This window comes from Solanum pennellii, chromosome 11, assembly GCF_001406875.1.
Source record: "Solanum pennellii chromosome 11, SPENNV200".
Lineage (NCBI taxonomy): Eukaryota > Viridiplantae > Streptophyta > Magnoliopsida > Solanales > Solanaceae > Solanum > Solanum pennellii.
In genome coordinates this window covers 64309521-64327554 of record NC_028647.1, presented here as the reverse complement: position 1 = coordinate 64327554, position 18034 = coordinate 64309521, and the positions used below count along the sequence as shown (strand labels likewise).

At 29.9% G+C, this 18034-nt stretch overlaps 1 protein-coding gene across 1 annotated transcript; it reads left to right on the top strand.

Moving 5' to 3' along the window:
- The first annotated feature begins 6505 nt into the window (after positions 1-6505).
- Positions 6506-12369, top strand: LOC107004639 (cell division cycle protein 48 homolog). The gene is made up of 9 exons (XM_015202920.2): positions 6506-6648; positions 6730-6895; positions 8414-8642; positions 9093-9859; positions 9935-10156; positions 10327-10398; positions 10500-10781; positions 10981-11340; positions 11868-12369. Exons 1-9 carry the CDS (start codon positions 6620-6622, stop codon positions 12156-12158), a joined length of 2418 nt encoding a protein of 805 aa, XP_015058406.1. The 5' UTR covers positions 6506-6619; the 3' UTR covers positions 12159-12369.
- Positions 12370-18034: the final 5665 nt, after the last annotated feature.

Sequence of the window (18034 nt, the reverse complement as noted above, 5' to 3'; positions counted from 1 at the left end):
GTGATCCAATTAAATTTTAAAAATTTGTTCAACTTGAATACTTGACTATCGAAAATCAAAACGCAATAATTTAAGAAAAAGGAGGAAGTATTTTGATTTATGTAATATTTAAATAATTCACTTATACTAGACTAAAGGGGTATTGAATATAGTGTATCAATAATATTAAAATTAGTCATATAAAATTAATTATGTGATCAGTTATTTGATTTATCGTATTAAATATTTTGTTACCGAATATTAAATGAATATGGTGTGCTAATACTTAACATAATGTATTGGAATAAGAATAATACCCTCTATTATTAATTTCATTGAATAGGATGTAGTTATTATTAAGATTATTTTTAAAAAAAAATAATTGATTGCAAATTATTGCATTTTCCTTAACTTGTATTGTGAACGTTGATGATATTATTCTGATAATTGTGTTATTCAACTTATTTATGTAAAATTTCTAAAAATACATGAGTGTCAATTAAAATGAAAAATTATTTAGTTTTCTAATTAAATTGGTAATTAAAGTGTTACATTAATTAGGGGGAAAAGAAAATCAAAGAAAAGAGTGGAACATTGACTTTTTCTTTTCTTTTCTTTTTTTCCTGTGAAAAGAAAAAGATAGCTCTAGAATTTGAATTATGTTGAGTGGAATCTAAGTATCTTTATTAATAAGATTAATTAATGATAATTATAATTACAACTCTTTGTATTATCATAATTAAAGAAATGCTTAGTGGTCTATTAACACTATACTTTTTATTTTCTTTGTTTTTCCAGCTTGCACCATTCATGATTAGGACATGTTTAGACAAATGCCACCTTAACATTTGTAAAAGGAGAAAATATTATACTGTTATCAAAAGGGTGTCTTTTGTCTCTATCCTGGATCTTTTTGTTCTAATACTTTATTCGAGAGTTATCGATATTTATCAAATTTATTTTTTATTTAATTAAATATTATCGAATGTGTAACGATTCATTTGGTCGTTTTGAATTTTAGAACTTTTTAATTACATAAAAGACTCTTTCGATATATTTTAATTAGGTATTTTGGACTATTCGTAATTATAATTATGAAATTAATGGGATAATTTTATAATTTATTTAGTTGGTGATTAAGAAAAATAACATTTAACTTCATGATGAATCACTTTTACTACTTTAATAATTAGTCTTTAATATTTAGGGTAATAAATATTCTATAGAAGAAAGAAAAAGGGAGAAGATGAGAATAACGGAAGGCGGCACAAATCAAGAAGAAGAGGGACGAATATCCAGCATAATGAAAAGGTTTGGAGGCATTGAGGAAAGGAAAAGCATTGGAGAAGTCTTCAGTGGAGGAAGGTTATGATTTATTTCTATTTGATAGATGAATTGTCAATAACAATTGATATGTATTGAGTGATATTGTAAAGTTTCCTATGTACTTAAGTTGTGGTTGTATATCTTGGTTGTGTGGCTGAACTAAAATTCTGAGACCGTTGAATTTGTAATCTTGAACCCTCTCTATCGAAATGACGCTTTGAATAAAGAAGGCTTGATGAAATAAATTAATGAGATAATTGGATAGGAGTGCCACGTTCCGACACGGTATGATGGGATCGGAGTGTCACGTTCCGACACGATAACATTAAAGGAAAGGAATCTTGAATTAACTTAATATATTTAATCTCAAAGAACCCATTATTTGAATAATACTACCTGCTAAGTATCATGGTTGATTTTATAATATTATTCAATATATATTGATTTCTATTTTGGGTTGACCGATGATACCTACTGAGTACGTGTTTCTTGTACTGATCCCTACTTGCATTTTCTTCATTTTTCTTTTGTAGAGTGCAGTAAGTGTACCATCGAATTCGACTCGCCTTCATCTCTAGATAGTCTCCAGCATCTCAGATTTCAGGGAGAGTTATTCCTTCTAGCTCGTGCTGGATTCTCTCAATCAGGACATAATGTCCTTGAATTTTGGACATGGACCATCTTATTTACTTATTTTGGTGTCTTTAAATATTCTTAGACTTCGTATTTGAGAATAGATGTCCTTGATGTGATGACTTTCAGATTTTGGAAATAATAAGTGTTAGGCTTTAGAGGTTTATTGGATTGATTACTTTAATAAGTTTTGAACTTCCGCATTTTATTGGTAGTCATAATTGAGTTATTGATCTATGTTGGTATTTAGATTTCTTGGTTCACCCACTTAGAAAGTTAAGTGTGAGTGTCACTCATGACTCGTTTTGGATCGTGACAGAATCAAATGACAAAGATATTATTGAGGAACATAAATATTTTTCAAGATAAAATGAAAATTGGAACCCCCCTCAGCCCTACCCCATCACCCTTTCATCTTTTTATTTGTGTTGTTCTTGTATTTTTCTAACATTATATTAGAGTTAACTCACGTATACCTTAGTTATTTTACTACTTTATTCCTCCTTCTTGATATATTTTGCTATATTTGGGCGTGATAGTTGAAGGGAAAAAATATTTATGAAATTTATGATTTAAAATAAGTAAAAGAATAAGAGAATATATTTCAATAAAGATAAAATTAAATTAATTTTTAATATGAAAGTGTATTATATTTTTTTATACAAACTAACAAAAGAAAGCATTTCATATAATTTTCATCGAGTATAAATTTTTAATCCACTAAAATTTTGATAAGAAGAATTTACTTATTAATATTTCAAATATTCATAGTAACTTTGATCTTTAATATCTCATCATTTTATTTATTTATCCACATTAAAATTTTCATTATTTTAAATTTGAATCACACAAAATTTCTTCTAAGGTATAAACATTTCTTAATAATTCTTTTTTCATATTCTAGACTCGAATACTCATAATTTTCATTATTTCTATTGGCTAAACATGATATCATCATTCTTAGTATCCTTCTATGAACATTGTATTTCTTTTTGTATTGTACTTTTTTTCTTTTTCTTTTTCAGACTGTCTGGAATATATTTTCCATAAAGATTTATGGGTCCAAAAGAGGTAAAAATTAAACTTAAAAAGGGAAATAGGCTGATGATTGTTTGGTTCCTTTTTTATAAATAGTTATATTTTACTTTAGAAGATCAAAATGCCTTTAATTGGAAATGACAAATGAGTTAAAGTGAATAATTACCTTTCTTTCAACTATTTTAGCAACTTAATTAGTTATAGCATAATAAATGCAATGTTTTCATGTTTTTTCAGAATTTTATTTTGAAAAATTATTTTTTAACATAGAATTGTTATAAATTTCTGAAATTTAATTTGAACTTGAAAAAATCTGATATTTTTATTATTTTCACTCTAAATCACTTGCAAATTTAAAAAAATAATTAATCTCCAATTTATAATTTTTATGTTCAGACGTCTGTTAATTATTTTTTCGAAAGTTTTATTCCCACTTCTAGCCAATTAGCCACTTCTAATTCAACTTCAATATTTTTATTTTCATGGATAAGATTTCAATAGTTTATTGTTTTAAAAAAATTGAACACTTGAAGTTTAGATCTAAATGAATTTTTTTTCTCTTTTTAATTATTATTGCCTTCTCTTTTCATTTTTCTATATCATGGCTAGTATAGCTTGACTTTGAAGTTACCTTAGCTTTATTGGAAACTGTAAGAAAATAATGAACCCATACGTTAATGTCAGTGACATAATTTTACCTAAGAAAATTATAATTTTTAAAAGTTTTGCATTATATATTGTTGCTGAATGTATCATGATTTGCATCAAATTAGAATTGACAAATAAAATAAAACTTAATTTAATTAGAACGAGTATCTTGCTTTTCTTAAGAAAATTTCATGTTAGTCCAATAATTTACACTAATCTAGCAAATCAGTAATATAGTTCTTGACTTGTTCGCTTCGAATTCAATAACGTCATATAATTTAAACAAGTTGTTTGAGGAGTCCAAAGCTTTGAATCTATCATTATAATACCTAGAGGCGGAGCTAGGCGGAGGCTCATGAGTTTGAACAAAGTCGATAGCCTTTTCGCAGAACCAATATTTATACTAGAAAATTAAATAAATAATATGTATATTAACTTGTGAACCCCTAACAAAATTGATTGAGAGCATGAAAATATTTTCCCTTTTTTTTAAAAAAAATTAAAACTTCAAACTCTTAATTCTGGCTCCGCCTCTGATAATACCTTCTTTCGATATAATTCTTTTTTCTCTTTTAAACAGTGAACATGTTGTTGCAGACTTAGAATATTTTTCTTGTGTCAACTAAGGTCTAAGGGTGTGCATTGGTTGTCTCAATTACATCTAATTTTATGTATTGTTAATATGATTTATCAATTTTGATTTGTGAGCACACTAAAAATTAATAACAAAAAAAGAACATTATTATTCATAAGTTTAGAATTATTCCATGAAGATTAAGTAACAAAGCAATGAGATAATATATTGAAGAACACGGAGATGATAAATAATTAATGGTAAATCATTACATAAATAATGATGTAAGTTACACTAAAAATAATGATCATTAATAAATAGCATTAATATAAAATTAATTAATAGATAAATATTTATAATTAGTTAATAAATTTCATAATATATGTATAACAATAATTTTTTTTTACGAAAGTTACTAATTTAAAAAATCCATACTCTCCTATCTCGTGACGATTTTCAAATTTCGAGATTTAAACAAATCTATTTTTCACCGTAAATTTTTCATAAATTTTTTAAATATTTTGAATTATCAATTTTTTTTACTTATAATACTTTTACGTAATTTACAAATATATAAATTTCATTTCAAAGAATTTGAAGATTTTTTTGCACAAATGTCCAATCAAATTTAAATTTTTTGACTCTCAAAAAATGAAAAGTAACACGTAAATTGAGATAAAGAAAATATATTAACTCGGCCTCTAATTCAGATTAAATGAAAGCTTAGTTTTTTCTTCTTCTTCTTTTTTTTTTTTGGTTAAAAAGGAATTTATTTATCCATATATAATATGCATCCATACAAAATCGCTGGCTATAAGCATTACAATCAATTGAAATACTAGGTAACTTACATACGAAAGTTAAAACTATCTGATATTGGGAGAGGCATGCCATCAGGGGCGGACCTAAAGTATTCCGCGAATGAACCTTTACGTTAAACTCTTTCAATAAAAAATAAATTTACGTTGAACTCCTTCAATAAAAAATTATGATGTATATTTAAGATATTTTAAAGAACTTTTATGTTTATATATTGAATTTGAACCTCATGAATATAAAATTAGAGGTTGACTCAGTGGTTCAAATCTCTCTTTTTCGAATCCTCTTAATGAAAATTCTGAATTCGCCACTATATGTCATATGCAGTTGCGTAGCCACATAATATTAAGAGCGTCCAATTCGTCGGACAAAAACAACATATATATATATATATATATATATATACAAGTAAAATAGTTGCTCCCTCTTTGTCAACATCGATGGTCAAGAGATTACGACTACATTTGAGTGCAAATGAACAATGAATGTTAGTGTTTCAAAGGAGATAATAGAGAGATTACACTTTCTTATTAATTCAAAGAAGGCTAAAAAATGTAGACATTTCATTCGGAACACTTACTATGTAGTTAGACTTCTTGTTTATAGGGGTGTGTGAAAATCGAATCGAAAAATATTATTAAGTCATAGCTATTGAGTTATTGGATTAACAGGGTTTTAATGTTTTATAAAAAAAAATTGAGTCATCGATTTGGTGTCGATTTTTAGTATTGGATTATTGAGTAAACCGATAACCAAAACGATAGTAAGTTACTACTATATCCTTCATAAATATTAAATATTAATAATTTAACATAACTATATACTATACCAGTCCTCTACACTACTGTCTAGACAATTCACACGTCATAGTACTTCTACTTCACATCCGAAATTTCATATTATGTTTTGGTTGTAACATGTTATTGTAGCCTTCATACTACATCTACTTTTATTGATGTAATTTTTCATTATATTTCTTGTTTTTTTACTATATCAAAGCATTTACAACTGATTTGCTTGTCTCGCGTGTCACATTGATAGAGAAGTGATAAAACATATATTTATTTTATGAGCATTTTTTTATTGGACAAAACCGAAAACTAAACCGTTAATGCTTCAAAATCGATAAATCAAAAACCAATAAAGAATATCTTTTTGATTTGTTATTGTTTAGCATATTTAAAAATAAAAAAATCGATAAACCAAATCAATAATACAAAAAACGAAACCGACTCAATCAATGTCATGGTAGTATTTTAGGGCGATTACCCAAAAAAAATCTTTTACCATCCAAAGTTTCTGTTAATCAAATAGGACATAAGTAATTCAATTTCTAATCGAAATATTCCTAATCCTACTTAGACTAATTAAACTAAAATAAAGCTTAATTTAATAGTCCAAATTTAAATATATTTTTGTAATAGTCCCTTTTCCCAATACACACAGGTAACCCCAAAAAAAAAAAAAAACAAAAAAAAAGGAAAAACTCTCGCTTATATAAAGCCCCGGAAAATAATTCTCAATAGAAAAAAATATCTACTCGTATTTTTCAGTTCTTCTTCCCCATTTCTCTCTGTGCAGATCGCGAACGATTTCGAAAAAATGTCTCACCAGGCTGAGTCATCTGACTCGTGAGTTTTCTTCTTCTTCATATTTGAAATTCAGTATCGATTTGGTAAGATTTGCAATTCGATTCACAATTTTTTTTGCAGAAAAAATTCTAAGAAGGATTTTTCTACGGCGATTTTGGAGCGGAAGAAAGCAGCGAACAGGCTTATTGTAGATGAAACGGTCAACGATGATAATTCCGTTGTCGCTTTACATCCTGCTACTATGGAGAAACTTCAGCTTTTCCGTGGAGATACAATTCTCATCAAGGTTTTTTGAACTTCAGTTTATCTAGCTGAAACTTACTGTTGTACTATTACTGGTGTTTTTTGGTCGATTTATGCAGAATTTAATGTGATTATTTAGTGATTTTTGGATTGATGATGATTTTCTAGGGTTTTGAGTTTGAACTATCTCTAATTCTGTAGCGTTTGAACTGTCTAATGACTTAGCTCTTGTTTGTTTAGGTCCTCCGTGAGTGTTTGTTGTTTTTTCGTTTATTAGGATAGGATAGAAACCTATTTTTGATTTGGAAGTGTGACAGTGTTAGTGTTTCATAGATTCAGTATGATTTTGTCTGTATTCTCAGTGGCGGATCCATGATTTGATGGTCATTGATGTTCAAATCCTTTTTAACTTAAAGTTGCTAGCAAAACAAATAATAAAAATTTAGAAGCTTACTAATATTTATAGTTTAGTTAGTAAACGAAATATAAAAAATAGGAAAGTTAAAAATAATAAAAAATTTAAGCAACAGTGAAAATATATAAAAGGAAGAGTAAAAAAAACAATGAAGAAGTTTGAGTTAGTTTTTTTCAACAAAAAATTACGGCATCAATGACCTTGGAATTCTACTCCTGAACCAAAGTACCTATAGGACGTTTTGTTCGATGGGTGCTCGCGAGTTGTTTTTATCCATTTTCTAGTATTTTCAATATATATATACACAAAAATTTTATTGGGGTTGACAGGTGCTCGAGCACCAGAAACTCTCTATATGGGTCTGCCCCTGTGTATTCTACATCTTTGATAGGAAATCATTGAGTGAATAAATAGTTCATGCAGTGGGAGCTGTTTTGCTATTTCTCGGTGATTAGGATGGTATAGAAACCTTCTTTTAGATTTAAAAGTATGATAGTGTTAGTGTTTATAGATTTTATGCTGAATGTTGTGGAGTAAGGTCTGTATTTGATATCTTTGATGGAAAAACATTGAATATAGTTCATGCAGTGGAAACTGTTCAAAATCCTCTGTTAGACTAAATTAGTAGATTCTTTTCCTTTTAACTCCAACTTTTTTTTGATGTTTTACATTGTTTATTTGGTTTTGTTGCTCACTCAGAGTTTGACAACTTAACTTGTCCCAAATGGAATGGGGATTGAGTCGTTTTAGGGTATCAAGGGTCATTGATTTTCTAGTTTGTTTTTCTCCAACAACCAGATCACTCTAAGCTGTTCATGACACTTACATAATTGAATCTATACATTGAACTTCTGAATCATGGTAGATATGTACTATTTTGGAAATATTATGACGTTTGAAGCACCAGATCCTACTTTGGTGAACTTCACTAGATTTGTTGTTGTTGTGACGTTTGAAGCACAATAAACCAAGATGTATATATATGCTTATGATTTTCTTTGTACTTACTTATTCCCTGTGACTTAGCTTTTATTATTCTTATGTATATTTAAAAATGGACGTCAGCATATTGGATTTCTGTGCGTATTCCTCTGCATGTCAACTCAGTTTACTCTAAATTTGTGTTCTGCTGTATCTTTTTTCCAGGGAAAGAAGAGAAAGGATACAGTTGTCATTGCCCTTGCTGATGAAACATGTGATGAGCCAAAGATTAGGATGAACAAGGTAGTCCGTTCAAATTTGAGGGTTCGTCTCGGAGATGTTGTATCTGTGCACCAGTGTCCAGATGTCAAGTATGGGAAGCGTGTCCACATACTCCCTATTGATGATACAATAGAAGGTCTCACAGGGGATTTGTTTGATGCATTCCTTAAACGTAAGTGTAGACCTGATTGATATATTCAGTTAGTTGGAAGTTATGGTTGCAGCAGCACAGCTTACTGTTTGACAATTGCCTTTTCTTTGTTCTCCATTAACTGTGTGCGGCAGGATGTACAATTTGTTAAGCTTGTCTGTTGTCTCTGACCCGTAAATATATCTAGAATGAAATTTATTTGTATCTTGGAAGCCAAGTCCAACAATCCCTTCACAGATTGTATATGGTGTATTAAAGGCATTTCTCATATAGGATCCGCTCTCTCCTGTGAGTGTTTGAAGAACTTTAGTACATAAAGAAGAGGGTGGGTCAAACTGGGGTGGGTTATTCGTGGACAGTGCAACCTTAATTGGTTTTCAGTCTTCAACATTTACTCACTAATTTCATTAATATTATTTGCCTGTCAGATCTATTTGTGTCAGCTTTTAAAACTTTTTGTCCTTCTTGCAGCTTACTTTTTGGAGGCATATCGTCCATTGAGGAAGGGAGACAATTTTCTTGTTAGAGGAGGGATGAGAAGTGTGGAATTCAAGGTCATAGAAACTGACCCTGGGGAGTATTGTGTTGTTGCTCCAGACACTGAAATCTTTTGTGAGGGTGAGCCTGTGAAAAGGGAGGATGAGGAGAGACTTGATGAAGTTGGCTATGATGATGTGGGTGGTGTCCGAAAACAGATGGCCCAGATTCGTGAACTGGTGGAACTACCATTGAGGCATCCTCAACTTTTCAAATCTATTGGTGTGAAACCACCAAAGGGAATTTTACTTTATGGACCCCCTGGTTCTGGAAAGACTTTGATAGCCAGAGCTGTTGCTAATGAAACAGGTGCATTTTTCTTTTGCATTAATGGACCTGAAATCATGTCCAAATTGGCTGGAGAGAGTGAAAGTAATCTTAGGAAGGCATTCGAAGAGGCTGAAAAGAATGCTCCTTCTATCATATTTATTGATGAAATTGATTCAATTGCTCCCAAGCGAGAGAAGACACATGGTGAAGTTGAAAGGAGGATTGTCTCACAACTCTTAACTCTGATGGATGGACTGAAATCTCGTGCTCATGTTATAGTGATGGGAGCGACTAACCGTCCAAACAGCATTGATCCAGCTCTGAGAAGGTTTGGTAGGTTTGATAGAGAAATAGACATTGGTGTTCCAGATGAAGTTGGGCGTCTTGAAGTTCTTCGCATTCATACTAAGAATATGAAGCTTGCGGAAGAAGTAAGGCCCTCTTGCCAAAATTGGTTTCTTTGGGAGCAAACTTTATAACATAATGATGATTACTCTATTTTGCAGGTCGATTTGGAAAGAATTGGGAAAGATACACATGGTTATGTTGGGGCAGATCTTGCTGCTCTTTGCACTGAAGCTGCTCTTCAGTGCATTAGGGAGAAGATGGATGTCATTGATCTGGAAGATGACACCATTGATGCTGAGGTGTTGAACTCAATGGCAGTAACAAATGAGCACTTCCAAACTGCTCTCGGTACAAGCAATCCATCTGCATTGCGTGAAACAGTAAGTAGCCCATCACAACCAAGTGTGAGAGTGTCGAGATATCTTTTTAGAGTGGCAATTTCAATTGCAAATTATGGTCTCATCTTATCTATGTGATTCCTGACGTAAGATGTGCATTACTATTTTTCGGGGCACAAACTCATTGTCTTGGTCTGTGAAACTCTTTGCAGGTGGTTGAAGTGCCTAATGTCTCATGGCAAGACATTGGAGGCCTTGAAAATGTTAAGCGAGAGCTTCAAGAGGTAATGTCATTCAATATAATGGTCTTAATGTATACTTATGTCCCACATAAGTTACTTGTCTTAAGAGATGTTGATTATTGCTCTTGTTTTATTTTATGTAGACTGTTCAATATCCAGTGGAACACCCAGAGAAGTTTGAGAAGTTTGGTATGTCACCTTCGAAAGGTGTACTTTTCTATGGTCCCCCAGGATGTGGGAAAACCCTACTTGCCAAGGCAATTGCAAATGAATGTCAAGCTAATTTTATCAGTGTCAAAGGACCTGAACTGCTCACCATGTGGTTTGGAGAGAGTGAGGCGAATGTTCGTGAAATTTTCGATAAAGCCAGACAATCTGCACCTTGCGTCCTCTTCTTTGATGAGCTTGACTCTATTGCTACTCAGGTAAGATAAATAGTTTAAAGATTTCAGTTGTATGACCATATGCAATCATTTTAATTAGTTTGCTGGATTCAAGATCATTCACATCCTGATCTAGCAAATAGATAGATTTAAAAGTATAATATTGTACGGAAACATGTAGCACGAATTAAGTTTACCTCACGCAACTACTTACAAGAACTGGTGCTTTATACAATTGCAGAGAGGCAGCAGCAGTGGAGATGCTGGAGGAGCAGCTGATCGTGTTTTGAACCAACTTCTGACTGAAATGGATGGCATGAATGCAAAGAAGACTGTTTTTATAATTGGGGCCACAAACAGGCCTGATATAATTGACCCTGCACTTCTTCGACCTGGCCGTCTTGACCAGTTAATTTATATTCCTCTGCCAGATGAAGATTCACGCCATCAGATTTTCAAGGCATGTCTCAGAAAATCCCCCTTATCAAAGGATATTGATCTGAGAGCTCTCGCCAAACATACTCAAGGATTTAGTGGGGCTGATATCACTGAGATTTGTCAACGATCCTGCAAATATGCCATAAGGGAGAACATAGAGAAAGTACGCACTTCATCCTCTTTTTACTGCGTTGAATTTTTTCTTTTTATACTTTTGAACCTCAGTAGCTTCTTAAACTTGTTCTACAACCCTGTCTTGCATGCTTTTGGTTACATAGTGATTGATTGTCAAGCTCTGGTTGCTTTTATGTTGTCATGCTAAGAGGTATATGCTATACTGTATGACTGTTAATTTTCTCCATGAATTCATCAATTTCTCATGATGGCGCTGCTGGCCATTATTGTCTTCAATGTTCAACGTTCTACAAAATAAGTAGCCAAATTTCAACAATTATATCCTCAGATGACTGAAATTTGAACTGGATTAGAATGTGACAACTGATTTGTTAGAACCAGATTTAATTAAGTTGTTTGGCTTGAAAAACTGTATCTTGCTTTAAACTTCAATTTGGGTGTGCGCAGTATGGTCTCTGAACTCCATGTTTGCAATTGTAGCCAATCTCTGTTATCTCAATTTTGAGTTATTGGTATTCTTCATCCTAAATCTGTCATTTTTTTCTCTAATTGCAGGATATAGAAAGGGAGAAGAGAAGACAGGAGAATCCCGATTCGATGGATGAGGATGTCGATGAAGTACCGGAGATCAAACCCGCTCATTTTGAGGAGTCTATGAAGTATGCCCGTCGAAGTGTCAGCGATGCTGATATACGCAAATACCAGGCATTTGCTCAGACATTACAGCAGTCTAGAGGTTTTGGAACAGAATTTCGATTTGCAGAGACTAGTACCGGCGGGACTGCTGCAGCTGACCCATTTGCAACTTCTAATGCCGCAGCCGATGATGATGACCTATATAGCTGAAGTTCTAGTTTTTCCTTGTTATTTTACTGCAAATCTCCTTCTTCTCGGGTTAAACTCGAATTTCGGAACCTAGTACTCGTTTCTGGATCTCGGGTTTCGACTTTTTAGAACGTTAAGATAATTTAAATTTACAGTTTAACACTTATTTATATCCTGGTGAATATTTTTTTGAATTTTATGCGCAGGTTTAAATAGCCTAGGTTAACTTGTATGGTTTTCATGTTCTTCCTTGTGTACACATTTAGTGGGTTCAAAAATCGAGGCATGAAATGCAGCCTTCTCTGAGAATGACCAAAGAGAAGGTAAATAGAATTTCCAAAGTAACAAATGAGCTGATATATGCTTTCTTTCAGAGCAAATTTGGTATAAAGTTTTACATATTATACATTACAGCTTTTACATTTACAAAAGAAAATAGATATGATATATGGACAACATTTTAACTTAGCCTCCATGATTAGTTGAACACCCAACGTTCATTGTGATCATACCTGTGTCTTACTTAACGGTGAAGTTAGGATTTCAAATTTTATAATGATGATTTTCAAGTGATAATAACTGGCTTCTAAATTTAGTATTTGTACATAGTTAATGAATTTATTTACGCAAATATAATGTTTGAGCAAAATCTACTGAGTTTAACCGAAATATAGGCTCTACTAATTTCGTCCTTTAAACACTTTTAACTTTAAAAATGCGCATTTAGTCTTGTGCATTAATTCGATTTTGACGTGCATTCTCATAGTTGAAATATTTACATGGTAAATTTAAATCAAGTTAAAGTATGTAGATGTGTATTTTCAAATTTGAGATGATTAGATGTCAATTGATATCAAGATAAAAGTGAAGTCTATCGACACATTATACCAAATTTTTAGTAGTTCAACTATAGGTCGATTTCAAGATTAGTTAAAATAAATTATATGAATCTTTTGATGTAGGAAAAACTTGTCAACACAAATCACTCTCCATACATAATGTCCAACTAACTTGTTTACATTAATTTCCTTTTATTTGTCACCAAACTTCTATATTATTATTTTTCTTTATTACCATCCAACAGAATTAGATATGATAGCTCCAACTTTTCCTTTGACATTTTAATTTTTTTCCCCTCTTATTTATGAGTGTACATAGTATAATAATAATAATAATGAACGACAATAAAATAGAAATTGAATAGTCTCTGTCTCCACTGGTAAATCAGTAACTATATGGGGTCCCATAACATTTATCTCGTGATTATTTCATAGTAAAAAAAGGAGAGAGAATGTTTTTTTGATTAATTTTTTTTACTCGATGTCTGCGCGGTATTCTCTCCGACTAAATTTAAATTTTCGCTAGAAAGTTCATATTAAATTTAAAAGGCTTATTAATAAAGACGATTTTATATCAGGTAGATTAGACCGTAGAGACGGCGTATTCTTTGATTTAAAATTCTAAATCTCTCTTACCATACCATTAGGAAATATTATTCTGGTTTCTAAAATTATTTTATGTAGTTAACTTATCTAGGTTATTGGGAATTAAAAACATACACAACAAAAAAACTTAAAATTCGAATAGAATATGTTTCATAAGAATATTTTATCATGTGTTTAGGTATTCAATAGAAACAAGTTGAGATTCTGATATATAAGTTTGAGAGGCTGTCAATACGCATTGAATTTTTATAACAAATATAAAAAATTTGAATCAAAATTACTGAATTCGTATCGTAAAAAGGTACATCGCCATGCATATACATCCACTCTTCTCTAAAGACAAGAGAAGGACAATGGATTTTATTTATTTTTTAATAAAAAAGAATAAATAGGTGGATATATAATGAAATCTTCTTCATATATATTATATTCTTAAGCGTTACAAAATATCTTGTAATAAAAAAACAAACAAACAAAAATCATAGTACTATATATCTCTCATTCTTGATCAAACCAACAACAAAAATAAAATAAAATAAAGATCTAGTAATTCAACCTTGCATGTACACAAAAATACTCATGGTAATATCATCAAACGAACGTTCTTCTATACTTCCAGACATGTTGACCATCACATATTTTCATACGATTCAAAAAGATCGAGTCTATAATAGATGAGATCGATATCGTCTCATATATTATTTCACTTTTGGAGTACTAAGGTAATTTCTTGTAATTTTTGCCTTGTGAACATCCAATTGAGCCCAAAATATGATAATTAACATACCTACTTGGTGCAGAAGCATGCCTAAATCCCTTAGGCAAACAATTCCTCACTTCTTTTCCATGAAAAATTGGACCTTTATTATGTTTCATCAACACATATGACGTTCCGTCAACCATCGATGTACTAGTCGATGGCTCGATGCTAGCACTAGTACTGGATAACTCGCGAATACTCGTTACATTATTCAAACAATAGAGAAAAATAAGGTTAAAAAAAACAAGTTTTTTAAGGAATAAAAGAGTAGTAGTAGTAGTAGTCATTTTTGAGAGGAATATAAGTGGGAAAAGGAAAAAAAAAGAGTTTATATTATATTTGTTTTGGAGAGAGAGAGAGAAAAAAAGAAAATAGAAGTATAAATAGGCTCGTGAATTGTTAACAAAGGTGGCAAATTTAAGTGTTTGCACAGCTCATTGTAAAGAAGGAAAGTACTCCCTTCGTCCATCGTAATTTATGTGATTGATAACGAATAATAATAACAATAACATATTTAACGTAATTTTATAATTTAAGTCTGAAGAAGACAAAAATATATATCGATTAACCTTATCCCTACCTTTTGGAATTTGGGGGTAGAAATTTTTATATCTTATAGATCCTCAGCTTAGAATCGACTAGCTAGGAATGAATTTAAGTAAAATAGAAAAAAAGGATTTTAATTTTTTTTGTTATTTTTCAAAAAGAATTATTACACATTTATAAATCATCTAATTATGAATATTTTAAATCAAATTATTTGTTAAATTTTGAGACTGACTAAAAAAAATATATCACATAAATTATGACGGATTCGAAAGTATAATACTCTTTTGAGTTGATGAGGTAGTTGTTCTTTTTGAGTGTACCATATAATATTATCAGAAGTGAAGTGAAATAGTCCGTGAATTTCTGTCATTGCTTTTAATTAAGTCAGCACCTTATTCTCTTTATCATTCAAAATCTGACCTTTGGTTTTTTTTTTATTCTTCTTTACTAGTGGAGTATTAATATTGTATTTTTGAATGTGGTGTGGTGAAATATGCATTTTTATTTTATTTTTAATGATATATTTTAGTTTCAAGTTTTGTAAATAATAAAAAAATTACTTTAGAAGAAGTATGTACGATTGATGTGAATTTGAATCAATCGAGGTAAAAAATAATTTATAAACTTTTAACATTACTTATCAGACAAAATTTTAAGTTCAATAACTTTTGACTTTAAAGATTTACCAATGAAATAAAAGAAAGGGCGCGGGTCGAGAATTTTGAATCATCTATTTTAAAGATTATTTAAGGTAATTTCTAGCAAAAATGATTAATCGAGTACCGAATTGGAAAAAAAAGAATTTTATGGTTCGTTTAGTTGTCTATTATATAATGTTTTATAGATGAGCTTAGTTGTATTTTTCATGTATAATTGAGGTATTTTATGTTTTACTATAAAGAGATACATATGACTTAACCGATTGAAGTAATCGAGAGAGCGAGATATAATTTTTGTCTTTTAAACTTTTTTAACATTAATTCATTATATATTTTAAAATTATGAATGTAAAAAGTTAAATATTTCCTTTTAATATTTTCCAAACTTATAATCACACTTTTGCCCTTGACTTATATATACCTAGTCAACAGGGCAAATATATTATATTTGACCCCTACCAACTTTCCTAGATTGTATAATATATAGTGATCTGTCATATATTTATTTTTTCTTCTTTCTTTAGACATGTGTTTTTCTTCATTATACAACTACAATCTAACCCTATTAACTTTGGCATTGCCACATATATCATTCGCGGATCTAGACAAATTCAAGATTTAAATTTGATAATATTTAAGATTTTTAATATTTGAACAATAGCATGGTTCATATTTAATATTTGCTGTAATATTAATGAATTCTTATCGATAAATTTATAATTTGTTTCGAATGCATTGAGTTCAGATGAATCTGATATCATTATGTTTCGATCTTTACTTGCCAACTGCCTCCTTTCTTGGGAGTTTTAATTGATCAAGGATTTAAAAAAAAGTGAGGATCTTTATAAGGTATATAACACAATCTCAAATAAAACACCTATTTTTGTGCTCGATATGACATATATAACCTAAGAAATAAATTTATAAGGCCTCTTCAATTGAAATAGATATATATATATATATATATATGTCATTATCTTGAATCATAACGAATAAAACTTTTCGCTTTTTTCTCCTGTTACATCAAATTAGATCCAAATTTAATTTAAAAATGACATTACAAAAACAAGCTATTAATTTACTTCTTGATATTTTCAATATATTGAATTGGTCTTAATTTGGTTTAAGTCAACATTGTTATCCATCGTATGTCTAGTGGTTAGGATTCAATGGATGTACCAACATAAGCATTTAATTTATGTTATTATTAGTAGTAATTTCCATAAAAGTTTAATGCAAGGAAAAGTAGTTGATTAGGTTAAATCACAAGCGAAATTAAATTTTATCATATCTACTGTATATATATAAAAAGTAATTTTAACTATATCTAAATAATAAAAAACTTTTATCAAAATAGATTCAGATGAACCTCTCGATTCTATCTGGCTCCACTCTTGATCCGAGATGTGGTAGTTTTTGGGTACTGTTAGGAAGTCATTAAGTTTATTAAATGATTTAGCTCCCAATTATTTAATAGGATTTGTCCATATCAATTGATTATCAATTTTAATGTCCAATCAATGGGTCGATATTTTATAGTGAAACTACTATGCATGGAAAAGTAGTTGTAAAATTGTAATATGAAAAATAAATAAATAAAAATAATCAATCAATTAAGTATGTATAATGTATCGATTCTAAATTATTGAGGTCAATTATATGAATTTTCTCGTATTTATTATACTTTAGGCCCTATTTCTTTCTAATACTACAAAATTTATTTTTTGAGGAATATTAGGTATTTAATAAAAAAGTACTCAAATACGCTTATAAAACTTTAATAAACGATAAGTTTGAATTTATAATTTTAAAATTATAATGAATTCAATATTAAAACTTGGGAAAATGTCTAATATATCCCTCAATCTTGTCATTTAGAGCTGATATAGCCATTGCTATGAAAGTGATTTATATATACCTTTACTGTTATACAAATAACTCACATATATCCTTACTGTTATAAAAGGAGCTCACATATACCCCTGAAAAAAAATTAGGGATTTATAAATAATGCTTCGAGCAAATTTCAAGGCATATTTTAATTTTTTTCATACATAAATTATTTTTGACTTCTTTGATCATTATTATTTGAGTTTCTTATTTTTAATCTGTCATTCTTTAGTGTAAGTAAACAAAAATTAAAACTATTTTTTTTGGCTATATTGTAATTTATTTTTTGTATTTGTAGAAAAAAAGGGTATCTATAATAAATTCTCAACAAAAAATTAGTGAAACATAAAATAAATTTAACCATCAAAACAATAAATTTATATTAGTCGTTAAAACAAAAATATATATATGAGGAGGATCAAATATACCTCATATGAATTTTATATATTTCTTTCCAAAAACTAATTTAAAAAAATAAATTAAAATTACTTTTTTCACTTTCGTTAGAAGAAAGGGATATACGTGAACCATTTATATAACCGTAGACATTTATATATATATATATATATATATATATATATATATATACATTTC